This window comes from Nothobranchius furzeri, chromosome 9 (genome assembly GCF_043380555.1).
Source record: "Nothobranchius furzeri strain GRZ-AD chromosome 9, NfurGRZ-RIMD1, whole genome shotgun sequence".
NCBI lineage: Eukaryota > Metazoa > Chordata > Actinopteri > Cyprinodontiformes > Nothobranchiidae > Nothobranchius > Nothobranchius furzeri.
This window is the reverse complement of record NC_091749.1, coordinates 7,353,958-7,381,285: the sequence shown is the minus strand read 5'-3', so window position 1 is coordinate 7,381,285 and position 27,328 is coordinate 7,353,958. Positions and strand designations below refer to the sequence as shown.

The 27,328-nt window shown below is 42.2% G+C and overlaps 1 protein-coding gene across 3 annotated transcripts in view; it reads right to left on the bottom strand.

Moving 5' to 3' along the window:
* The window catches only part of lrrk1 (leucine-rich repeat kinase 1), a 303,358-nt gene that overhangs the window by 20,188 nt on the left and 255,842 nt on the right, over positions 1-27,328 (bottom strand). For all 3 annotated transcript variants that reach the window (XM_054734368.2, XM_070554620.1, XM_054734367.2), the window contains exons 30-31: positions 18,551-18,745; positions 10,558-10,709 (exon numbers count right to left, since the gene is read on the bottom strand). In XM_054734368.2, coding sequence (XP_054590343.2) covers positions 10,558-10,709; positions 18,551-18,745 — 347 coding nt within the window. The remainder of the gene's footprint in view (positions 1-10,557; positions 10,710-18,550; positions 18,746-27,328) is intronic.

Here is a 27,328-nt window from a genome sequence, read left to right as displayed (position 1 = left end):
AGCCTGATTTATACTTCACCGCGTTGGAGACGCACACGGAGTGTCGGAAAGGTTTTATATGCAAACAGGCAGTGGAGCGTTGCAAAACAATTCCCCGCCAGGACAACAGAGGGCGTAGCACTTTTCTGTGATATCCTGCCACCATAACACTCATGTATCCGGTTCACAATAGTGTATTCACTAATGTGTTTATTTATTTCAGAGACTCCTCCACCTCTTCATGCAGTCGCCACCTCTAAACCCACGTTTCCCATCATTTCCGTCCGCATTTGCTCCGTATTATGTACTCCTTCACTCACGGGTGAATAAACATTTATACAGTATTTTCAAAGTTTTTCGGTAATGTGTTCTTCAATCTGTTCTGGGTCTGCCGCTAAATATCTTCTTACTTTTTAATGGGGCAATGGCGGTGCTGGTGACGAACATACAGGAAGCAGCGTCCTGACCAATCACAAGCTTGCGGCCTCCGTCACTTTCGACGGGTGTTTAAAAAATTTTGGGCATGTCTCCATCACCCTCTGTGAGCCTGTCGGAGAGCTCTTGCACCAACGCATAATGGCGTTACGCATCTAAGACTATAAAGTATAAATGAGGCTTTTGTGGAATGGCATTTTTGAGATTATTTTGGGTCAAAGAGGTTTGTTTATGAGAGTCCTTCAGATAGCAACGGTAGGAGTGAGACAAGTTCACAGTTCTCTATGAGTTGGAGGGAGGGCAGCTTTCTTGTGCAGTGGTAAAACACGGGAATACTTAAGTGAGGTAGGAAATGTACCAAATGTTAATACAGCATAAATCACATGACTGGCTGCTACAGTTACCATAGAAAACTGTTCCAAATGGCAGTGGGACAGCTATATGTGAAACATTTTATTTATTTATTGTTTTACTGTGTCCTGTCCAGCTGTGAAGCGATCAGAATTAATGTCTGAATGCTGAAGACAAGCCTTACAGTTTTCTCTCACAGGTGGAGCGTTATCATCATCATCATCAACCTTTACTTATAAAACACATTAAACAATCTTTTAGTCTTTATGAAATGTATATTTATTCAGAGGTCCCTACTTTATTTTGACTAATTAATTAGCAAAACTGAAACATTAATATATAAGTATATATATTATATTTTTTTCTCCCTTCGAATCTGGGAGGGCGGAACCCCAGCTCCAGCTATGGACGAGCCCCCAGGGGGCCCAACTTGATATTTTTTCATGGGGCCCAAAATCTCTGGCAGCCCCCCTGACAACACCAACCAAAGTGCTGTACAAGACACTACATCACCAAAATAGACAAAACAAATAAAAACTATTAAAAAAATAATAATAAAAAAAATTCTGCTATAACGCCACGCCTGATACCAAAACTTTATTTGAAATATTTTTGGTGGTTTTAAATCGCAATGGACATGGAGACAAAAGTGTAAGAGAAAGGCAGAGAGAGAAGGAAGAGGTGGCAGAGGTTCACAAAAAAAAACCTAATACTAATAAATGATGAACAAGAATCTGCTTCTAGACCTGCAGAAAGAGAAAGACAATAAAACAAGACCGAAATATCACTGCGCCCACAACATGGGGATATATAACAGTAACAATTTTTATAGAAAAGCTCATAATAACAATTCATAGTGCATTTAGTGCAGACCACAGCCTTAGGTCATGTGTTTAAAATGCCCAAGCCCATCCTTGTAAGAGCGCCATGTGTTACCATAGGAAACTGTTCCAGATGGCAGTGGGACAGCTCCATGTCACACATTTAGACACACTGTTCTTGGTGAATGAAAAACACGATGCAGGACATCTGCATGCTGAACCAGAAACACAGAAGAACCCACTCCCCTTCACCACCCGAACTTAAGTGACGTGTCATTTGCAAACGAAAACTTCTCTTAGAGCCAGCTCTGTCTCAGAGGAGCCGAATCTGAGTTTTATTTTTCTTTTCTTTCTCGCTCTCATTTTTTATCTCCGTCTTTCTGTCTATTTTTATTTAAAATTTAGTTGCTCTCTTTTTCGTGTTGGATAGTTAGAAGTTATTTAAAGGCATAGTATGCCACTTTTCACATTTTCTTATAATTTTCTGAAGCCAGTATGTGCTAAAATGACCTTTTAACGAAAAGTCACTCAGACCCCACCGCCCTCTGTAGCCAGAAAATCACACTTGCAACTTCATTGTGGCGGGCTGCTGTTTAGCTGGTGCTACAGTCCGCTTCCAGCACATTTCCTGCATGTTTTAGATCATGAACACATGTGATATGTTTGATTTAGTGATTAAACTCTTCTGTAGACGCTAATGACGGCTAAGGAGACATTTCCCACAGAGAGGAGATAGGTTTTGCTTTCGGTTCTACTAAACAGACACTACAGGTGCTAAAAACAAGCCCAAACTGCCTCGTCTCCATTGAACTAATAAAAAGTTGATTTAACGTATGTTTGTAGATTGGCTAAACATTTCACACACATTTTACATAATTTCTGGTGATAAATGAATTAGAAAAACCAAAAATGCTAATGTCTAATGAGTTTGCATCCTTTTTCAATGAGAAAGTCACAAATATCAGATCAACATTTATTCCTCCACATCAACACAACCAGACCACAGCTACAGCCACACAGCAGTAATATGGTTAGAATACCAGCTTTCAGTGTGATTAGTGCTAAAACACTGGACAACATAGTTAAGGCCTAAAACCCATCTACCTGCTGTCTGGACAACCTGCCAACTAACTACTTCAAAAATGTTTTAGCTGCTTAAAAACTGATGCACTGAAAAGTGTTAACTGGTTCTTAATGTCGGGTATTTTTCCTACGTCACTGAAAACTGCTGCTGTTAAGCCTCTTCTAAAGAAAAGGAAACTAGATCCCTTAGTGATGAATAACTACAAAGCGATCTCTAATCTCCCTTTCATCGGGAAAATGATTGAAAAAGCTGTTATGATCCAGCTGAACAACTTTTTAGAGACAAACAAGCTGCTGGATAGTCTCCAGTCAGGCTGTACACAACACCACAGCACTGAGACTGCACTTATTAAAGTATTACATGATATTCGTCTAAATACAGATTCAGGCAAAACATTTGTCCTGATGATGCTCCACTGCAGCTGTTGATACTGTGGACCACAGCATCCTTCTTGATAGGCTCATAACCTGGGTGGGTCTTTCAGTCACAGTCCATAATTGGTTCCAATCTTATCTTGAAGACAGAGGTGTGTGTTGTTTCAATTGGTGATCACAAAGCTGATAACCATGACATGTGGGGTCCCCCAAGGCTCAATTCTTGAACCACTGCTCTTCAATCTCTATATACTCCCTCTGGGTCAGGTCATACACAATAACATTACTTATCATAGTTATGCAGATGACACCCAGATCTACCGAGCTCTATCACCTAGTGACTGTGGCCCTCTAGACTCCCTCTATTGGCGTTTGGAGCTAGTTAACGCTTGGATGCAATCAAACTCCAGTAAATTCATCTATGTCCTTATTTATTTCTTTATTTATTATTAAAACGATCGCGGATTGAGACACCTGAATCAGAACGTGAATACAACATGACTTTGTAGATTTAAAATACACGAGGATGAATGATTTTAAAAACATCTTCTCTAATTAACAAATTCTTCGTCACAAGAACTTACTGTGAACAAAATGAGTCTCACAAACTGTTCGTTGCTGTAGGAATCCAGGCTTTCTTCGGAGAGTCTGGGTCGCTTCCTATCATCTTTTTCATTATTTGAGGTTGTATACGGGGAAAATTCCAATTAAACTTTTAATGAAGTGTTACAGCCCTGAGCTGTTTGTGTTTTCTGTGTATTTAAAATTTCTCCTCTGTTTCCCCCGGAGTGTGTCTGAGAGAGGAGATGCTGCACCTGGCTCCACTGTCACTGCCGGCTGTCCCAGATTACAATGAGCCCTGCTGCAGCATAAAAGCCAGCCAGCCTTCAGTTTCAAGGGACAGCAGACCAGATAGGTTTTCTCTGTACTGCTGTCTCCTTGGTGGCATTTGTTTTACATAAAAACTGTGTTAATGTAATTGTTTGGCTGTTTCGGGTAAAAAAAATCTCTGGATTAACCGTTTCACATTTTCTGTGTAAAGGAAGCTTCACATTAGTTTTGTTTTAACAAGACATTACCTGGTTTTGGGAAAGTTACGTGATGGTCTTTCAACAAGTTAGTATTACAGTTTTTCTCAATTGCTAAAACACAAAAGCCAATCCTCTAAACCAAATGACCAGTTGTCTAAACACATTTACTAAATCTAGCCATCATTTTCCAACATCATAAACACATTTCACATGAAGACACAAAACACAATCCTCCGTTCTCATAAATCTAAACACATTTTCCTTGCTAAAACACAAGTTGCAAAAGAACTCTGCTCATATTCTCAAATGAAAGCTCATGTGATGCCAAATGCTTCAACGACTCAAAATTGAAGGCACTTGTTGTTAATGCTGTGACCACATCTCCTCACCTTCCTAGAGGAGCTAAAAGATATCCTCCTGGACCGCCAACAACACCATCCTGGGCCTGCACATCACATTTATGTGATCATTTGGGACAATGTCCACTTCCACAGAACAAACCAAATTAGAGAGTGGTTCACCATCAACAGTAACCACTTTTTAAACATCTGTCTGCCACCCTTCTCCCCTTTCCTGAACCCTATAGAGGAGTTCTTCTCATCGTGGAGATGGAAGGTGTATGACAGACAATCATACACTAGAGAGAACCTCCTAAGGGCAATGGAGCTGGCTTGTGGTGACATCCCAGTGGAGGCCTTACAAGGATGGATTCGCCATTCCAGGGCGTTTTTCCCACGGTGCCTGGCAAGAGACAATATAGCCTGCGATGTGGATGAGGTAATGTGGTCCGATGCAGCTCAGCGGCATGATGCCGCACAGTGATTGTGGTGTGTGTGTGTTGTGAATAAAGTAAATAAAAAAAATTCACACCCTGCTCATGTTTTCAAGAGTACTGTTGTGTGCAATAGATTCTGTTTTTGCATTGAGTTGTGTTACAGTAGTGTACATGCAGAATTTTCTATAGATTTATACCCTTTCTAAAAATGGGCAAATTGGCAGTTATGAAACAAAGAACCTTCTCACAAATTGAGCATTGTGTTTTCAGTTGTATTGCTGTAATGTGTAATGATGTGTATAGTGTTTACATTTTTGAAAGCTTCGAGCTGCTCTTTTGGTGTGAAAGTTTGAGTTTTGAAGTGAGAAGGTGTGGTTGTGTTTATGTAGTTTTAGAAAAGGGTGTTGTGTTTACACATTGGGGAACATGGAGGAAACGTTTGTGAAATGTGTTTTAGCATTTGAGAAAAACTGTAATTTGGTTAACTAGAGATGCTCATATTGTTGTTACTAGTTATTATGAGTTGCTGCCAATTAGTTATTTTTTTTACTTGGGTTGCATAATTATTGATCCTTTTTATGTAAATACATTTTAGCATCACCAGAGCATGTGTCCTCATTGTTGCCCCAGGCCCTCTAGACAGTATCAAGCCTTCCACACAGCAAAAATGATCCATCCGCTTTGCTAAATCCTCCTCCACACATACAAAACCACTGAATTAGGCAAAATGCATGGTTTCTTGCCACACGCTACCATGATGCAATGCGAGAAGCAAACACTGACATCACAAAAGATCCTCCAATATGAGCGGCTTCTGGTTGGAATGAACGCTAAAACAATCCTTTTCTCATTTCTACTGTGATTTTTTGGTGATTATTGACCAATAATGTGTATTGATTATTGCACTGATTATGTATTTTATCAAAGCGTTGAACTTTTGGAGCAGCATGACCGACATTTATCAGTTTTATACATCAAAGAGCAGCCAGACTGCAAACAGAACGGAGCACACATGTAGGTAAAATAAGTGTGTATATAAAACACTCATCAATGTAAGGATGTGGTTTATAAGTTGAGAGCTTCTGTTCTCTACATGCTAGCATAGATGCTATACTTTTGTCCTGATATAGACTTAAACATGCCAGAGGTTCAGAGCTCTGCTCCTGCTTAGCTTCAGCTCTACAAAGCAGGAGATGTTACTGCAGGATTTATCTTCAGTCTGTTCTCTCTGCTGCTGTCAGACGAAACGTCAGCTGATCTGAATTCATTTAAACACCTTTTAATGGCTAGGAGGAAAACATGTGGCTGTAGATGCATCTCTAACCTGCTGATTGAGCTTCCAGCCTAACAACTAGTGGAAAACAGTAACTCATTTATGAGAGTGTTCATTTAAATAAAACCGTTTCTGGTTAAACGTAGTAGATGACACATTAAGTGTGGGTGAGTTGTTCAAAATCAAATAACCAAACATATATATATTTATTAAAAGCCAGAGATCATAATAACAGAAACCTGTGATAAGTTAGAGCCCCATTAATTGGTCACACACTGGTGAAATTCATCTCTGCATCTGACCCATCCCCACGGGGAGTGGTGGGCTGCAGCTGTGGCCGTGCTCGGGAAGTATTTGATGGTTTAACCCTCAACCCCTTAAAAATGAGTGGGAAGCAAAGAGGCATTGGGTCCCATTGTTAAGGTCTTTGGTATGACCTGACCGGGATTCGAACCCCAAACTCCCAGTCTCAGGGTGGACACTCTTCCACTGAGAAGGTTATTGTCATGGTCTGCGTCTGCGTCTCCCTCATGTGTCTCCTTGTGTGCTCCATCCCCCTGTAAGGATCCCCTTATGTGTCTCTTTGTGTTCCTCATGTGTCCTCTGGTCTGCAGCCCTCCAGATATTCCCTCCCAGGTCCTGTGTTCCTTCGGCCTCCCCCAGTCACCCCTCTGCAGTTTTTATAGGTTCAGCTTTTCATTTTAGTAGTCTCTTTAGTGTGTTTTCCCACCGGTTTTTGTAGTTTTCCTTCCCTTTAGAATATTAGTTATTGTTGCTGCTCTTCTTGTTTTTAGGTTTTTACTCTTAGGTCATGTTAGTTTCCTCCCTGATTAGTTAATTGCTTTCACTTGGTTTCTCTCCCCACACACCTGCAGCCTATCTGCCTCCCATCATGCCCCAGTGTATATAACCCTGTCTTTGTCTCTGTCTGTTGTTGGGTCATTGTCTTTTGTCACCTTTGTCTCGTTCCCCTCTCTAGATTTGGATCTTCGTTTTTGGATTCGAGGTTTTGTTATTTAGAACTTAGATTTTTGTTTTTTGGCTCCTCGCCTTTTTGGATTTATTTTTAAATAAAGGATTTTACGTTATTGCTCCACTCAGTGTCATCTGGTTCTCTGCATCTTTGGGTCCTAACCTCCTCTTGGCTCCCCATCGTGACAGTTATGCTCATAATGTATCATTAATTAATCTTAATTTCTTGTTCAAGTAAAGATTGTAATCCCAGTTTGAGCTCAGATGATGGATTACTGCTATGAAACAGATGCAGATGAACAGTTCTGCAGTAAATACAGACTCTGTAAAGGTTCTGATGTTCAGACGTCCCGGTCCAGCTCTGGTTGTTCTGGAGGACACATGGTGTTACCATGGCGATCCTGAGTGTGTAACGGGCTTCAGCAGGTTATAGAAGTCAGCATCAGGTGGTTTAAGTGGAAAATATGAAATAATCACATTTTACTGATGATGTCCCAGATGCTGCTGTCTGGTAAATGACCCACATCTCTAACTAAACTAGCAACGGCGTCTCACTAGAAACAGCTTCTCTCTAGTTGAGATGGTTTAGTAACTGGAGTTAGAGCAAGTTACAGAGCTGCAGGGACAACGGAAGTTAAAAACGTTGGTCCTCTACCACTCTGATCTTTACACTCGGACATTATTGTGTCTTAATATCATTTATTTTGAGTAATTTACACGACTCTAAACACAAATATGTAAAACTGCTGAATGAGTTAAAATCAGACAGAAATAAGGCCGTTTAACCCTCTAAAACAGGCTAACAATAAGCTAACTGCAGGTAAAACTACAACCAGCTGGTTAACTTGATAATTTAACTAAAACTGGCTACAAGAAAAATCACTATTGACTTGTTTTGGTTCGCAGTAGTGAGTTAACGCTTCACAATGCCAAAATGTTGTAATTTCATCAACTTACTGAAGGAGAAAGCTCTGAAACCCAGAGAATGAACAGCGTTCAATGGTGGAACTATCAGAAGGTCCATGGCGTGTCGCTCTGGTGGTGACGAGCAGGTTTGTGGTGGAAGGGCTCCACCTTGTACGTTAATAGAAAAGCTTGCTCAGAAAATATGTTTTTCATTCACCTTTTTTCAATTTCCTAATTTATATAATGAAGAATATAATTTTTGGTGTATTGTACTTTCAGTTTAAAGTGTGTTTCTCAATCATTTCATCTTCATATACAATGTGGAAGTTATTATTCAAGTCTAAGGAGCATTTGTGAATGATTTTTATTGCTCACTGTGTATGTTAATGATATTTGCTTTGCAAGAAGTGCGACTTGTGATACTTTGCAGACGTTTGCAGTGTAACGTCCAGCAGTGGTCAGTTTAGGTACAGTCTGACCTTTCAACATCTGGTCAGAAAGGAGACAACTCACAGCTCACAGACTCTGCAAGTCTGAAAGATAAACAATAACTTTCTTTCCCAAGGTCCTATCTGTCTGCCTCCACACAAGGAACAACTCCAGCTCAAAATCAGTTGCTAAAATCAAGAATGATTTCCTAAATCAATATGAACTTCTTCCATGACTTATAATCTAGATAATCATTAAATAAACATTTGTTTATTACTACTCATAATAATTATAGTATAATGAAATGCTTCACTAATCTGTGCTCACTGAATGGATGTTATGTTATGTTATGTTATGATGTCTACTAGAACCTGCCCTGTGTTAAACATGTTTAGACGACGACGTCCTCACACCTGCACTCACACAATAACAGGTATGGTTAAGTTAAACTCCAACACATAGAGACTTTTAAACCAGTCAGATCATCCTGTATCAAGAAGGCGTGTTTCTGAGTTGTCTTGGTAACATCTCTCAAACCTGTCAGCCTCTGATTGGCTGTGCAAGTCATAACATCAAAACCTTAAAACTGGATCATCCTGAGTGACTCGACAGTTCTAGAGAATTGCTTCAGGCCGGCCATCTGCAGTAAACATCTTTAACCATCAAAGATTTTGACACGTCGTCAAAACCTTTTGCACCTGCAAAGCTGATGAGAAACAGTTCCTGCAGAAACAAAGCTGACATTGTTAGACTCCTTAAGAGTCTGCCAGACGCACGGTTCCATCCAGCTGTTGTGACCCGAGACATCTCTGGACTGAAGAGTCGGTACCATGGTATTCTACAGCCCTCCGGTGCCAGAGGTCAGCCGACCCCTGCGACTTTCGGATCCACCAAGAGGGTCTCTCAAAACGGGTGAAATAGACAAGACAGATCGCACCTGATGTTCTTCTGATGATAAGAACTTTATAGCTCAGAGCAAACCAAACTCTTTTCACCAGAACTCGGCTTACTTTGATAAGGAAGCTCTGACTGACATCACATTCACACGTAGGTTCCTTCATCACGTTTAGTTACATCCACTCACAGTAAATGCTTAGTTAATTAGTCATGTTTTAATTGTTAGTAAAATAAATTGTCACTTTTATAAACCCGACTCTTTCTTAAGTAACACGAAGTGTTGTTGATCACTGAAAAAGCAAAGAACCTAGATCTTCTGAATTAAATCCTGGAATCTTCTGAATAATTACAATGAAGACCTAGCAGCTTCATATTTTATATTTATATAGAATACTACATCTTCCTGGCCGTAACAAATAAAAATCATCAATTTGCCTCCGCTACAGCAGAATAGCGAAAACAGCCCTTCAAACAGCAAGGGTGCAGGAAACAGGTTGCTATAGTTACAGCACGACCTGAGCAGAGCTTGTTGTTTGTGGTGATCGTACGTGCCTATCGCTGGGTAGTTTTCACGAAGGTTGGGCTTCCCACAGACGCCTTTGTCGCCAGTTCTCTGCTTGACAGGTAAGCTAAAGTTCAGCATGCTATTTAGATAATTTAATTTCAGATTACTGCTAGAAGAACTCAGTTTATGGTAATAAAACATTTATTAAGATTTTTAGATAAGAAAAGCTAGCCTTGGGTGAAGATTCTTGTTTTTGTTTTAGTCGTTTGTTAGCTGGCTAGCTATACGTAGATACGTGTTGAGAGGCAGAGTTGTGCCAAAAAGACTAAAACATCTTAAAAACTACATCAGATCTGTGATATTTTGGCATTTTGAGAGAGAGGACAAGTAGCTGAAGAGTTGGATGTAAAATATGTGTTTGGCATGAAAACTCCCCTAATCCACCTATTGAGATTGATAGGTGGATTTGTGAACAAGAGCCCAAGATGACCTGGAGTAGGCATACTACCTGTTTCCCTTTTATGGTTTATGACTAAAATCCACCAGCATTGTTACGCAGGTTTCACCTGGTCCAGGTGTGTATGAGGACTGTTGGTGTGGTTTCTGTTAGCAAACCCATGGGTTGTATCTGGGTTAATGATCACTTGCTGAGATAATCCATTCACCTTACAGGTGTGACACATCAAATGATGATTAAACAGCAGGACTATTGCACTGAAACCAACCTGTCCTCGTTGTTTCCATGCCAAAACACAGCGCTGGATCCCTGCAGCTGGGACAGGAAGAGCTGAGAGTGGCTGTCACAGGACAACAGATACCTGAGGCACGCGAAGCTGGGTTCCTGCATTAGTCTCACACACTGCATCGCCCCAGGCCTCTGTGAACACAAGAGTTTAATCACTGTGAGACATAACATCAAAAACAATGAGGTCTTAGGCAGAACACCCAGACTGCCCCCCGCCCCAAAAACACACAAATGTGCTTTTATTGACTTCCATTCATTTTAGTGACTCCACTATGCCTAACCCATACCATAACCCTAACAATAGGGTTCTATTCCTAACCTCAACCTAAAATAAAAGCTAATTTACACCAAACCTCTAAAACCAAGTTTTAGGGTGCTCTGTTGTGGATCAGCAAAATGCCCCTGCAATGTAGAAATGTGTCATGACTCCCAGGCTTACACCCTCTGTCTCTGCTGCCTCCTCATTCTAGCCCTCAGCCACTTAATTCCCATCACCTGTCATCAGCACCCTCATATCCTTCCCCTGCTCCACGCAATCACCTCACACTGCTCACCTGCTCCCACTGCTATATATTCACCAGCCAGCCACCAGTTCCCTGCCAGATTACTGAATGCTCTTTGCCAGTAGATCTTCCAGCCTTTCACCTTGCCTGATCACAGCCTCCGGACCTCGTTTTCACTCCTGACCCCTGCCTAGGACTCTGCCTGCCATCACGACCCTCGCCTGTCTTTGACCTCTTCCCTAGCCTGCTCCATTTACCTGCGTCGCCTCGTTCTGGTTTTTGACCCACACCTCCTCTCCGACTCTGTCTCCTGCCTCGCCCTCCTCGGGTAACGCCACGTTTAATAACGACTTTTAAAGGTGCTTTACTGTGTGTGGTGTCATCACGGGTCCTTCTAGTTCAGTTCATGACAGAAATGTGCCCAATTAAACACACACACACACACACACACACACACACACACACACACACACACACACACACACACACACACACACACACCTTAGAAAAAACTGTTATGTTTAAATAAGGATTGATTGCTGAACTCTAGTTGACTTGTATAGTTACACGTGTGAAAGCAGACTACAGTTGAGTTGGTATGGCCCACTAACCTGATCGGACGGATTAGACAGTAACAAAGAACTTTAGCTCAAGATGGTCAAGTTTACCCCTAAGGGGAGTACATGTTCCCATGAGTCTACAGAGAAGATATAATAATTCTGGTGTTCTGTGGGAATGAGATACCTTAGTAGAGGTGGCCATCAGCTGGCACTGTTCTGCCACCACTAAACATTCTCCTTCTCCTGCTAATTTAGGTGGTGGTGGTGTGCTAAGCAGATGAGCTCATTCAAAAGCCCTCATTCAAGATTCAATTATTCTTTTATCAACAAGGTTTCTAATGTGTCTGAGACTGAAAAATATAATTTGTCATCTTTGTGTGATAAATTTCTTACATCACATTTTCTGAACAACCCTCATTTTTTTTATATAAAGTCTGTTTATTATTTTCCCCACAGTATTTTTGTAAAACTGAACAAATACAGAACAGAACAACTCACCACCCACTTGGCTACACTGGATCAAACTAAAAAACACTTAAAATGTTTCCATTAAATACTTAATACGTGGAGGTGCTAGGACGCGTGGAAAAGTCTGTGGTTTCTCCCTAAAAGGCAGCCAAGTGTTTGTGTGTGCTCCTCACACTAGTGAGATAGAGACAGACAGCTGCGGCATCATCAGTCAGAGGTGACATGTACTTCTCAGCATCCAGAATGATAATGAATCGTGCATGTAGGAAACCCCTGTTGGTACATTCTATCCTCCAATCAAAGGCTCCTCCTAACAGTAGGTGTATATTTGAGCCAGCCAATCAGTCGTAGTGGGCGTGTTGGCCCAGGCCGGCCCTGAGCATACCACCTGAGGATAAGCGCCGAAAAACTGCCCGGTAGGTAAGGGAAAAGCACCAGGCCACCCTGGTATGAAAACAATATATGCAATGCGGGCCGGACCGGGCCGAGTGGTTTCAGATGTGAAACCCCTATAAGACCATTTAAAGGGGCCAATTGTAAGTTTCCCCCCTCTTTGAATATTATCTGAAGAGCAGCAACACGGGGGTCTCAAAACAACTCTCACATGACCTGAAAAGAAAGACTGTTCACCATCATGGTTTAGGGGAAGGATAGGTGTCTCAGAGAGTTCAGCTGTCTGTTTCCACTGTTAGGAACATATAGAGGAAATGGAAGACCACAGGCACAGTTCAAGTTAAGGCTCCAAGTGGCATACCCAGAAAAGTCTTGGACAAACAGAAGTGAAGAATGGTGAGAACAGTCGGAGTCAGACAAAGACCTACAACATCATCTTGCTGCAGATGGAGTCACTGTGCATCGTTGGACTATTGGGTGCACTTTACACAAGGAGATGCTGTGTGAGAGAGTGATGCAGAGGAAGCTTTTTTCCCGCCCATAGCACAAACAGAGCTGCTCGAGGTTTGCTAAAGCACATTTGGACAAGCCGGCTTTATTTTGGAATACGCTGCTGTGGACTGATGAAACTAAATGTAGTTATTTGGGCATAACAAGAAGCATTATGCATGGAGGATAAAGAACACAGCATTCCAAGAAAAACACCTGCTACCAACAGTAAAAAAAAAAGGCATGTGCGTGTGGCCCTACTTAGGAAGAGGACGCATTTCTGAGGCCTGCCCACAGGTCCGCCCATCCCTGATCTAGTCAAGCTCGGATCACAGTGGCCCGAGACCCAAGGGTGACCAACCCCTGGGATCCAAACCCCACCAGGCAGCCACTGGGAGCGACCAGACAGATACCAAAAACTTTGACCCCCTGACATGGGAGCTGCAGATATGCAGGCAGACCAAGGCACCACCCAGAAAAAGTGACAAGGAGAGGGTAGGTGAAGATGTTGCAGCACCACAAAATGTCCCAGGAGAAGGGAGGAGTTCAAGACCTGATATATACAGTCACACATTCCCTCCCAGCCTCATGAACTCCTTCAGCTTTACCCAGCATGTTTCTGGCCCCACACACACCAGGGGACACACTCTAGACCTTGTTTTTACCCTGAGTCTAAATGCTGACAGTGTTTGTCCTGAGGACGTTTATATTTCAGATCACCATTGCATTTTCTTTAACTTGTCAGTTTCTGCATCCCCACCTCCTGCTCGCCGTATGGTTAGTTCTCGTTTTCTTAATGAGAGCACAGCTAACAATTTTTCTGCTGCCTTTGATCCACCCTGTTCTTCTGATAACGACCCAGATTCCTTAACTTCTCAGTTTAACGAGCACTGCCTCTCCATTCTGGACAACATCTGTCCTGTCAGAACCAGATCAGTTCCTGCAGTGAACCCTACTCCCTGGTTTAATGACAGCCTTCGCAGCCTGAAGCGCCAATGCAGAAAAATTGAGCACTTGTGGAAGAAAACCGATCTCCACGTCCATCTGCTGCACCTAAAGGATCTTCTGACATCCTTTAACTTTGCAGTCAGAGACGCGAGGGTTTCCTATTTCTCCAACCTGGTGTCCCAGAGCAAAGGTAACCCCAAGGTGCTGTTTAACACCATCAGCAGCATCGTCTCTCCTGTCTCTCCTACAGCCTCCATCCACTCTGTTGCAGACTGTGAGAACTTTCTGTCTTTCTTTGTGGACAAACTCAATAAGGTTAGATCTAGAATCTCTCCTTCAGCCTTATCGCCGCCTCTCCCGACTCCAACCAGAACCATCATCCTAGATAGCTTTGCTCCTGTTTCTTTGCCTGAGTTAACCAAACTAGTTAACTCTATGAAGACCTCTGCATGCCCCCTCGACATCTTACCCTCATATTTGTTTAAAAGTGCTTTCAGCCCATCGGTCCCAGCGTGCTCTCTATAATTAATGCTTCCCTGGTTTCTGGTCAGGTCCCTGCTTACTTTAAGAACGCTGTAATCCACCTACTTCTTAAAAAAACAAGTCTCGACCCCTCTCTTCATAGCAGCTTCAGACCCATCTCTAGACTTCCGTTCATCTCCAAGATCTTAGAAAAGGTTGTGGCTAAACAACTCACAGCTGCTCTTGATGAACACAGCATCAACGTATGATAGGTTCCAGTCAGGTTTTCGTAGAGCTCATTCTACTGAAACAGCTCTTCTTAGGGTCTCTAATGACCTTCTGACTCACAGTGATGCAGGGGACTGTTCTGTTCTGGTCCTGCTGGACCTGACTGCAGCCTTTGACACTGTTGACCATCACCTGCTACTGGAGAGGCTTAGAGACTGGGTAGGCCTATCAGGAACTGCTCTGGAGTGGTTCTCCTCTTATCTTTCTGAGTGTTCCTTTTCTGTGGCCGTCTCCAAGTTTAGGTCCTCCACCACCTCCCTTACCCATGGTGTCCCACAAGGTTCTGTGCTGGGGCCTCTGCTCTTCCTCCTCTATCTCCTTCCTTTTGAGCACATCCTGAGCTCCTTCAAAGGAATTTCCTACCATCTTTATGCAGATAACATCCAACTGTACATCTCCTTTAAGCCCCATGAGATGTCTAAGCTGCAGCTGTTACACACCTGCTTAGACTCTATCAAAACCTGGATGGCTGGGAGCTTTCTTCAGCTGAATGGAGATAAGACTGAGATCCTCATCCGTGCTCCAGACAAGCTGGTTCCCAAAGTCAGAGACTCTCTTGGTCAGCTTGCTTCTCACACCAAACACTCTGGGTGTTTCTCAATGTCAAAGCGCCTGGCCTTGCAAGGCGATGTCTTGCGAGGCCAGGCACCTTGATTACAAGGACACTGTCCTTCCTTGGTCAAAGAAAACGGTTAAATGGAACAGACTTGCATAATGTGACCGCGGCTTCCACGGCGGTCATTTTATTCGTATTAGTTTCAATATAAATTTATAACGAGCCTTTTACTTTTAAAATCATGTAAATATGTGTTAAATTAAATATATAAGTGAGTTACTACCCGCTAGCCACAGAAGCTGCAACTACTAAGCAACTAACCAACCATAGATAACTTCTTTGGATCTAAAAAAAAAACAACATTTGAAATTAGTTGACTTATTTTAAAAAATTTAAATTTGCCTCCTCACAATTTCAGAATGCCGGTCCGGTCCCTGTTGGACTTAATAAAGTGGAGATGACATGCCTGGCGCTGGAGTCTGCTTTCAGCATGTTTTAGATAGAAAATACAGCTGATTTCTTTGATTTAGTGATGAATCGCTCCTATAGAGACTAGAGCCCTGCACTGAAGCCCTAGGCCCTCGGGTCGGCCCGGCCCGACGGCCCTCGGGCTGTGCTTCGGGCCAACAACTGTGACATGGGCCGGGTGCCTTTATTTTTAATCGAATTCATAAAAAACTGAAACACAAACGCAGCAGTAGCGCTGGACTGTTTTCTTCATCCCGCTCCTGCCCGCTCCCGCTGAATTTCTGACAATTACCGCCTGCAACTGCAACGTGTGTGTTACACTCCCACCCGCGCCCGTAGCGTGCATGCCTACTCCCGCCCGCAACCGCAAAACTCAGAGAAATTATTACCTCACAATAAAAGAGATGTATTGAGTTTGCATCCTCTCTGGTCCTGGAGAAAACATGTCACAACCCGCGGCTCTTCCATCCATCTGATGCGGCTCTCTGTGCTTGTAAAATAATGAATGGATATTTAAATAAAATGCTTTATTTTACTGAATTAATTTTATATCTGTAAGTCAATTCTATGTAAAGATTGTCTGTGTAAACCTGAACAGGTCCAACCCGGTCTTACTGTGAGACCGGGTTGACGCGTCACGCTTGTGCGTAATCATAGGCGCTTTCTGAGCTGAAGAGGATGTGAGATTCTCCTCCTGGATGTGTCGCCACATTGGAGACAGGAACAAGCACTATTCAGACAAAGTTTCATCATCAGGGAACATTTTCTAAGTGACAAGTCTCTCTGAGCGACAGGGTTTGGAAAACACTCGCTTCAGTGGGTGGAATCTTCCCGCATGCGCTCTGGTTCTGCGACGCACTCCAAGCCAATCTGCACAACTTCAGCTCGCTGTGCACATATGCGCTGACAGTGTGCTGAGCAGCTCAGATGTTCAGATGGGAATCTTTTCTTGAGTGATTTAGCTACATCTGCGATGTGTGTAACGAATAAAATGGCAGTTCGTCTGCATGCGTCGGGGTAATTCTTTCTATTCTTTCTCCAACAAAATAAACGGTCAAATACGGGAACTATCCGGTCAACACAAGCCCTGCTTTAGACTGTTTTGTTTTCTTGTGAAAATTGTTGGAAAGAGATAAAATTTAACTTGATTACCACCAGAGCCAGTGCGCCGTTATCTCCGTGACGGTAAATGAGGGAAAAACAAATTGATCGGATCCTGCACGTCTTTTAACACATTGGTCAGGATTGATGCACTTTGTTTTCATTTTGTTGGTTAAAATAAAAGTCGGGCTCGGGTCGGGCCAGAGAATCCTGAAAACCTTTTCAGGCCGGGTCGGGCTGGGGCTCCACCCCCTCGGGCCGGGCCGGCCACGGGCTCAGATTTTAGGCCTGTGCAGGGCTCTAATAGAGACTAATGAAGTTTGAGGAGATATTTCAGTAATTCGATCAAGGTGTTAAAAAGACGAACACACAACAAGGAGAGGAGTTTTACTTTTGGTTTCACTAATAGGCACAAGGGGGTGCTAAAGGCAAGCCAATACTGCAAAGTCTCCCTTTAAAGAGACAATCAGAAGTTTTTACCTTTAGTCTCTGGAAATATCCATCAAAAAGTTGTTGAAAATAAATAAAATGATGTCCAGTTGTTGAAAAATATTGGCTGCTTCTTACCATATAACCATAAAAATCAGGTCTAAAGTACATAAGGTGCAGGTCTAGCCTCTTTGGGGGATGCCATGTTTCCTTCTGGCCAGCTTGGGGTCCTGAGCCTGTCGATGACCTCACACCAGATCACTGGCTGAACATACAACTTTTGGATATAACTTTTGCTCGTTCAAAAACATTTAGGCAATAAGAAACATGAATTTAATAACAAAACAGCTAAACTCTTTCCAAAACATACAAGAAAGAACAGATTTGAAAAAGACACAATATAATTTGGCCGGGCGATATTGCCGTGATCACAAGCCCCCAAGCAGATCCAGAAAGTACAGCACCTGAAAACTACAATTGGCTTTGCATTCTCTTATGGAATTACCTGAAGAAGCATCAAAGTCTGAGGAGTCACACCTAGGCTGCATTCTTTCTGCTCCACAGGTAACATTTACTGAAAAGTTTTTTTTAACTAGCGACAGTCGGGAAGATGGGGTGTAAAACTACCCTGAAGAGTGTGTCTGTACTACCCTCTATTTACTTGTAACTACACACTGCAACTTTAAAATGGCTCTTAACCTGAATTTTTTTAACTCAAAACCTGGATGTTCACTCATCAACCTGCAGTGCAGCTTTCTGAATAAGCAGCCTGACTTTAGATTATGTTGGCATCAGCAGAGACCATCAGAACTTTGTGAAATTTTGCAACAGTAGCTGGAGAACTAAAAAATATTTAAAAATAATTATGTTAATAAAAAAATGGGATGCAGCTCACTCAATTGGTGGAGTAGGTGGGGAAAACAGGTAATTTTACAATTCACCTTATTATGCATCATTTATTTGGCCATTTTTAATGGTTCCTGGTACTTTTTAAGCTCAAATAAAACTTTATATGCCTTCTAGAAGCTCAAACGTAAATCTAGGACACCTTCAAAATGCAACTGTTTGTGCTCATTTATAAGATTATAAAAATGTTTATCAAGATGGTATAGAACTTGCTAGTAGGACGTAGTCTTTGTTTTATTATTTTCCACCCTCACTGCCACACAATGGACAGCATTGTTTCATCATTAAATAGAAGGAACACTAGTCAATTCTCTAAAACCAAACTGGACTGTCTAAATGTTTCTAGGCTAGTCATTTGGATAATAAACTAGCACCAGATGGATTATGAAGCAGGAAGCTTACCTTCTCTGGTTTGGTGTCCCAACAGCTAGTCATCAGAGTATGGAGGCTGTGGAACTGGATCTGCTCTAGACCACCTAAGACAGGCCGGATCCCTTTGGACAGTTTCTTGGCTGTCTGAAGCTGGTGGTCTCCCAGTGCCGGTCTTCGTCCAGACAGCAGCTCATATATCACCATCCCATATGAGAACATGTCAACCTTCATATTGTATTAATAAAAAGCAAAGAAAGTCACAACTCACACCATTAAATTTCTCACTTTCAAATCTAGACAAGCACTACAGTCCAATGGGATGGTTGGTTAAGGCCCACATCCTTTAAGTGTTGCTGTGTATTGTGGCTCTTATAAGATGTTATATCCAATCACCCAAGAAATCAAGTGTGATTAGGTGGAATGATATTTTTATTAGCTCAATCATTAAAGTCTCTTTCCAGAGTATTGCTCTTATCCAAAGACACCATCTAGTGGCTGGCAAGCATACCACACAAATAATATCTTGCTCCATGTTTTTAAGATGGCGACTTCATGTAGCTTGTTTATTCATTAATAAACAATAATTTGCCATCTGTAGCCGACAAACAGCTAAAACACGCTGTTTTACAAGTATTCTCGTGTCATGTTGTGTTCTCATATATTTATATTTTAAAGACTTTCTTGTCCGTGAAAAGTTCATCAACTCTGCATCAGCTGAGGTATTCCTTAAATTTGAAGCAAGTGAGTTGTAGTCTAACGCTATTGGTTAGTTCTGGTTGGTGCTCAGTTTCCTATTGCACGGAGCTCTGCTGCGGGGCAGGGGACGTGGTTAGCAAAGAAAAAAAAAGAGGCATTGCTTACATTATATCACAGTACATGATGAAACAATCACTTTTACAGATTTCTGAAAAAAAAACATACATCATTTCTGAAAGGGGAAAACTCCAGAAAGATACTTTCATGTGATTCTATGCAGATAAAAGAGATGGCAACAGGACAGCTCCAGGTCTGAAGTAATGAAATTTATTACCTTTTTTCATGCTTGTTATTTTTAACACCCGTTTTGTGGCCAGAAATATACATTCAGGTATGCATTTGCAACAAAACGTTGAACTAAAAATAAATGTTGAACTTTACTGTGGCCCTCAAACTTGGTACCAATAACATGTTGAGCTTCACAGACAGCCACCAAAAACCCAAGAGCCAAACCACAAGCCCACCAGCGGAAGCAAGGACCAGGCAGGACTAAACCCATATCCATTTTTTGTTCTTTTCTTACACAGTTTTTTAAAAGTTATTTGTTTACCTCACATTGGATCATGCATGGGACTGTGTCATCAGCAAGGTGGACGCAGGCAGTAGAGGGCGACACCGTCCTCTACTGCCCTTGGATAAAAGGAAGTGACACCACCATCGCCGGCGATCTCTGCTGACAGCTAGAGCCACTAGCTGAAACACGAAAGGTAAACAAATAACTTACTAAACTGTGTAGGAAAAGAACAAAAAACGGATTATGGACAAAAACACAGTATTATCGCACAAAAGAGGACTAACCCCAATTAGTCATTCTAAATAAAGGAACCTGATCAGGTCTAAATCTGCATTACAAAACTGCAGATGTATTTAAAAGTCCATTGACATTGGCATTGTGGGGGTAGTGATGGCACTATACAATGTCATACACTATATTAAATAAATGAATTTTGTCTTTGTTGTAAACTAATTATTGTTCTTTTCTTTTAGTAAGACAAAAGTTGCGTTTTTAAAGACATACCTGCTAAAAGTTTCAACTGAAAGCTTCAGCGTTCCTCAGAGCATCATCCAACGTTCTGCTGTCATGTCATTCATCAGCTGGCTGATCTGGGGACGTGGTTTAAATTCAATACAATTCAATTCAATTCAAAAATACTTTATTAATCCCAGAGGGAAATTGATTGCTGTAGTAGCTCAGGATAATAATAAGTCGTCAAAGGGTTGTTGTATATTACAATGGCTGTTGGCAGGAAGGATCTCCAGTAGCGGTCAGTGTTGCAGCGAAACTGAAGAAGCCTCTGACTGAAGACACTCTTCCGTTGTCGGACAGTCTTGTGAAGAGAATGCTCAGGGTTGTCCATCATTTTCTTGATTCTCTGGAGAATCCTTCTTTGCATGATCTCCTCCAGTGGTTCCACAGTCGTCCCCAGAACAGAACCAGCCTTTTTTATTAGGCTGTTGAGCCTTTTCAGGTCCCTGCTTCTGATGCTGCTACCCCAACAGACGATGGCTGAAGAGATTACACTCTCAAGAACAGACTTGTAGAAGATCTGCAGCAAAGTAGACAGCACTGTGAGGGTCATATTCTTTGATTTCTCCAGTGCATTTAACACAATCCAGCCTGATGTACTTTGCCAGAAACTCCAGAAGACACAGGTGGGGGCCTCAACTATCGCCTGGATTAAAGACTACCTGACAAACAGACCACAGTTTGTGAGGCTGAAGAACTGCACATCAAACCAGGCGATCAGTAACATTGGAGCACCACAGGGGACTGTACTCTCACCATTCCTTTTCACCCTGTACACCTCAGACTTCCAGTACAAATCAGAGACCTGTCATCTACAGAAATACTCAGATGACTCCACAGTTGTCGGGTGTATCAGAGATGGACAGGAAGCTGAGTACAGAGAGCTGGTGCAGCATGGTGTGGAAACACCTTGAACGTGAACAAAACAAAGGAGATGATTTTAGACTTCAGAAGAAACAGGGTGGAGTCAAACACTGTTTCCATCATGGGAGAAGAAGTGGAGGTGGTTAAGGAATACAAATACCTTGGAGTTCACCTGGACAACAGACTGGACTGGAGAAAGAACAGCGAAGCCGTTTACAAGAAGGGACACAGCAGACTGCACTTCTTGAGGATGCTTAGGTCCTTCAATGTCTGTAGTAAGATGCTGCAGATCTTCTACAAGTCTGTTCTTGAGAGTGTAATCTCTTCAGCCATCGTCTGTTGGGGTAGCAGCATCAGAAGCAGGGACCTGAAAAGGCTCAACAGCCTAATAAAAAAGGCTGGTTCTGTTCTGGGGACGACTGTGGAACCGCTGGAGGAGATCATGCAAAGAAGGATTCTCCAGAGAATCAAGAAAATGATGGACAACCCTGAGCATTCTCTTCACAAGACTGTCCGACAACAGAAGAGTGTCTTCAGTCAGAGGCTTCTTCAGTTTCGCTGCAACACTGACAGCTACTGGAGATCCTTCCTGCCAACAGCCATTGTAATATACAACAACCCTTTGACGACTTGATTATTATTATTATTATCCTGAGCTACTACAGCAATCAATTTCCCTCTGGGATTAATAAAGTATTTTTGAATTGAATTGAATTGAATTGAAAGGGCTTGGAGTTCATCCATCTTGTTGGCCAGTGATCTCACATTGCCCATTATGATCGATGGAAGAGATGGTTTGAATTTCCTCTTTCTCTGTCTCCGTTTTGCTCCTGCTCTGCATCCACGCTTCTTGCGTTTTAGCTCATTTGGGATTTGTGGCTTCAGTTGAGGTATTATTTCAGCCTTTCCAATGTTAATCAGCTGCTCCGGATTGTAAACCAGCTTGTTGCCATGGTTACGCATCATAACAAATGCTCAAAAAGTTAAAACATAGCCGTAAAAATCCTCTAAGCTTCACAGCACCAGAAACAGAAAAGTAAAAGGTCCAAAAAAATAGTTTTTCTTAAGACGCTAGAAGAAAACATGTCCAAAAAAAGGCAAAACTTACATGCAGTTAACAAAGCTACTCCAAAATGCAGCCACCCAGAACAGCGCGAGAATTGGAACTTGGGAGTTTGATAGTGCTCTCAGACCAGCGAAGCCTCTGCCCCGCCGGGTCTGGAGTCCCAGGTACACCTGTTCAAGCAAGATGGCTCCAGCGTGTTCGGCAAGCCATCTGCTGATCTGTTTTATTTTCTCGCTGTTTCTATGTTATGTGGTTAATGTTGGGACTGCTATTCTGACTTATGCCCGTGCTAACCTCCTGGATCTTTGTTCGCCTTGGCTCCCTGTCCAGGATCACCACCACTACCATCACGAGACCTTGCAAACGCTGCGCTCCACTATTCCAGCCTCTCTGTGGAGAGTTCCCGGCCCATTGTGGTTCAGAAAACGGCGCCATCGGCGTGGTAGGAGTGGCTGCTGCCTGGTCCGTGTGCGAGCTGTGCTAGCACACTCCTCGGGGTTCATGCAGTCTTGATTGAGGCTCGATGCCGCTCTGTGAGGTGTTACCTGGATTCTGTGGACCGGCGGCTCTTGTCTCACCCTGCTGGTGCCACCGTGGCGTGGATTACTCAGACCTTTGGGATCTGAAGCACATCTCCTCTTCTCACACACCCAGGTTGGATCCAATACCGCCGTACAGGTTTGCTCATATGAACACTTGCTCTCTTAGCATTAAATCGTTCATTATTAAGGATTATTTTTTTGACAATAACTTGGACTTCCTTCTCATAACAGAATCTTGGATTTCTCCTGATGATTTAGCTACTATTACTGAAATTTTACCTGTTGACTGAGCATATTTTAATACTCCAAGAACAACTGGTCGTGGTGGGGGGTCTTTTGACCGTCTTCAAACGGAATATTGCTTGTAAACCCATCACCTTCCCTGCTGGTCTTACCAGTTTTGAGTTAACTGCCTTTGAACTGTGTTCTTCACCTCCCGTTCTCTGTTCGTTGCTGTACCATCCTCCCAAATACAGCAAAGACTTTATAACTCAGTTTTCTGATATTTTATCTGACATTTGTTCAAATTATGACCGTGTTCTTATCTTAGGTGATTTTAATATTCATGTTTGCTGCCCTGAGAAGCCTCTTCTGGAAGAATTTTTAAATGTTATTGACTCTTTTGACCTGGCTCAATTGGTTAATATGCCAACACATGAACGCTCTCACATCTTGGACTTGGTTCTCACTCATGGCTTGAAGATCACTGACCTGTTTGTTGAAGCTGTCCATATTTCAGATCATTTTACGGTTTTGTTTCGCCTTCATAGATCCAGTGCCTCTTTGATTGATTTAACGCCTGCTTGCAGAGCCCGATCTTTTACTCCATCTACTGCAACAGAATTCAGTACTTTGTTCACTGATCTTGTTTCCACTTTGCTGGTATTTTCCAGCACTGATTACTTGTTGCACTTTTTTCAATCTTCCTGCCTCACTGTGTTAGATCAGATAGCCCCTATGAGAACTAGACACTATAAAGTTTGGTCGGATCCCTGGATCAATAAAACTACCAGATCTGTCAGGCGTGAGTGCAGAAGAGCCGAGTGTAGATGGAAAAAGGATAAGCTCCAGATTTCCTATCAAATAATGATAGATACTTGGGCCCGCTACCAGAAAGTAGTTAGAGATGCCCGTAATAAATTCTTTTCAAATATTATTACTGCATCCTTTGGTAACCAGCGTGTCTTGTATCAGACCCTCAATGCTGTTCTTTCAGCCAGTGACCACCACTCTCTTACTACCTCAGATGATCAATGCACTCAGTTTTTGAAATTTCTTCTCCCTATGTCACTAGTTTTCCCTGAACCTGTCCTGCATCGGTCTCTAGATAACTTTAACTTACTTTCTTTGTCCTCTCAAGAATCTCCTGTCTGCCTTGAAGCATTCAGGTTCTCCTGTTGACCCTGTCCCTCCACACCTCCTTAAAGAGACATATTTTGTCACTGGCTCCCTTTTGCTGAACATTATTAATAACAGCTTATCCACTGGTGTTGTACCCCGTGCTTTTAAACATGCAGTAGTTCAACCTGTTCCGAAGAAGCCTGGCCTTAACACCTCTGTCATGAGTAATTCTCGCCCGATCTCCAAGCTTCCATTTTTATCAAAACTGCTAGAGCGTGCTGTATTTAACCAAATTATTTCTTCCCTTGAGGATGATGGTTTAATAGATCCCTTCGAGTCAGGCTTCCGATCCCTTCATAGCACTGAGTGAGCTCAACTTCGTGTTTTTAATGACATTTTATTAACCCTTCACTCTGGTTCTAATGTATTGCTGGTATTGTTGGACCTATCTGCTGCTTTTGACACGGTTGATCATGCTATTCTACTGACTCGGCTGAACCAGCTGGTTGTTATCCAGGGGACAGCCTTAAAATGGTTTAGGTCTTACTTCTGTGATCGCAGCTTTAATGTTATGATGGGTAGTGCTGCCTCCCCCTCTGCAGCTTTGACTTGTGGTGTACCTCAGAGCTCTATTCTTGGACCCCTTTTATTTAATTTATATATTTTGCCCCTTGGTGACATTTTAAACAAACATCACGTTGACTACCATTTATATGCAGTCCTTACGGTGGACCTCGCGAAAACGCAATGTTCGGTGGAACCGAGTGTTGGCCTCAGATCCTTTCTGCTAGGCACATGCCTAAGATCCAGACACTTTAATGTACATGGAATGTGCGTCATGCTCGCTAAAGACTGAAAACTACAGCGAGGGCGATGTTCTGTGTTGAAATGTTATTCATTGGTTTTGTACCTGTAAAAGCAGAAACTTAATTTCCTGATAGAAATAACAGGATGTGATACTACAACTGTGATGTGAAAGGCTTTGATTTCCAAGTCCTCCATTAAGAAAGGGTCAGGTTTGTGATTTTTCTTTCAGATTTCTGTCCTTTTTAAGTAGTTTTTTAACTATCTGTACTGTGATGTCCACAGGGGTATTAGTGAATAATGACAAAACGTCATGTGAAATGAGGATTTTTTCTTTTTGTACAGTCTTATTGTTGAGTTCTTTCCTCAGTCATTTTGCATTCTTGCAGTGATGTTCTGTGTACCAAGGAGGGGTTTGATGAATTTCACTAAAGCTTTCAAGAGGTTGTAGGTGACTGGTCCTTTGTTGTCGACTATGGGTCGTAATGTTGTCTCTTTTTCATGTAGTTTAGTGTGCCGTGCATCCATGGGGTAACATTAGGTGTTAGTACAAGGTAGCTTGGCTGGTCTGGGGGCACGGTTTGATAGCGCTCCCATACCAGCCAGCTGATAAATGACACGATGGCAGAAAGTTGGATGATGCTCTGAGGATGGCTGAAGCCTTCAGTCAAAACGATCAGCAGGTATGAAAAACGTTTGTCTTACTAAAAGAAGGAATGGCGTTGTTGAAGTAATTGCTAATTGCCTCCCACAACACTGTGTATTTGGAGCTTGAATTTTGAGCTAGCATCATGTTTTTTGCTTCACATATGGTACTTCAATTTCAGTCCCCTTGTCTCCAGCTTAAAAGCTTAAATGATTGTTACCATGCATATGTTGACATTCACTGTCGTCTTCGCCAGAGCAACCACTGGAAGTTGATGGCATCACTTCCTTGGATACGGATCATAAACAAAGAGCAACAGAAATTCAAAAGATGGATCAAAGAAGCAAATTGATATAAGGAGACGTGGATCCAGGACCATGAACAGGGATGAAGGAGTTCAGGGCAATAATGTCCTCTGCTGCCCACGGATAAAAGGAAGTGACATAATCAACGTCCGGCGGTTGCTCTGACGAAGGCGGCAATGAACGTTGAAACATGCCAGCAAAGGTAACAACAAACCCTTATCACTCTGTGTTCAACGAAAAACTAAAAGAAATGAAATTGGATATCCAACACAGTACAAACGTAACATAGATGTTCAAAGAAGAATATGGAAGACAAGGAACAATAGACTGCCGACGTCTGGAAAAGTTGCATCTAAAACGTGCATATCTAAGGAAGAATCTATGCTTCAACTTAAGACGCTGGGATGAAGACATAACTCCAACGAGCCAACAGCTGAAAACACCAATTCAAACTAAGACAGCTGTAACGTGATGAAGGAGCTATTCCACCAAAGATTATTTACCCTCTCTCCTCAGATGCCTCTGACACAGAACCTATCTGCATGAGACCGCCTCAAGGTCATGCATTTGCTTCTAAAACTGCTTTCTTTCCAGCTCAAGAGAAGAATGAAGACAAACTCTTTCTTTTTAATAAATCAAAGAACTATTTCTAATTTTAATAAAGCTAATCAAACAAAGTTTTAGTCAATAATAAGATGTCGACCAATCTGTGAAATGACAATGTTATGATGAGTAAGTTTTAATGAGTAACATGACTTTAATCTAACTGCACTAGGCATCCTGATCCACGTAATGTAAACACATGACACATTGCTTTTACTCATCCAATCGGAACCTTCCTTTCTGAAGCGTGGCATAGTCTCAGTGCTGTTTATAAATCTGTCAAACTTTGATTCGACCATAAATCAAAACATCCAGATTAATAAAACCAGTTCCCACGCCATCTTAGATCAGTTCACCGCATTCTAAAAGAAGCATCGGATCGGCCACCAGAACCTCCTTTTTAAGCAAAGAACCAACAAGCTGGATAAAATCTGTTGCACTTTACCAACCAAGCAACGGTTCCTTTCAGAATAAAAGCTGAACTCACTGACCCTGACCCTCCATCCATCTGACGCTGTCAACCAACTGTCGCTTTTTACCTGGAGACAATCCAAAGACTAGTCTGTCGTACTGCTGACGCTGTTTCATCGGCTCCAGTACCGAAAGGGGGGTTCGAGGACCTGGCATTCTGGATCTGTATGGAGGTCTCATCCTAAGGGTATGTGTGGAGCGACAACATGGTGTCTTATGTGTTTATGAAACTCCGATCATAGCTTAAGAGCAAAACATCACTTCCCACTCAGACTTGCTTCTCCGGATACGAGAGTTCTGATGACAACATAACTCACACATACACCATTCATCTCACGTCTCATTCACACCAAGATCCATTCATCACTTAGAGTTTAGGGTTA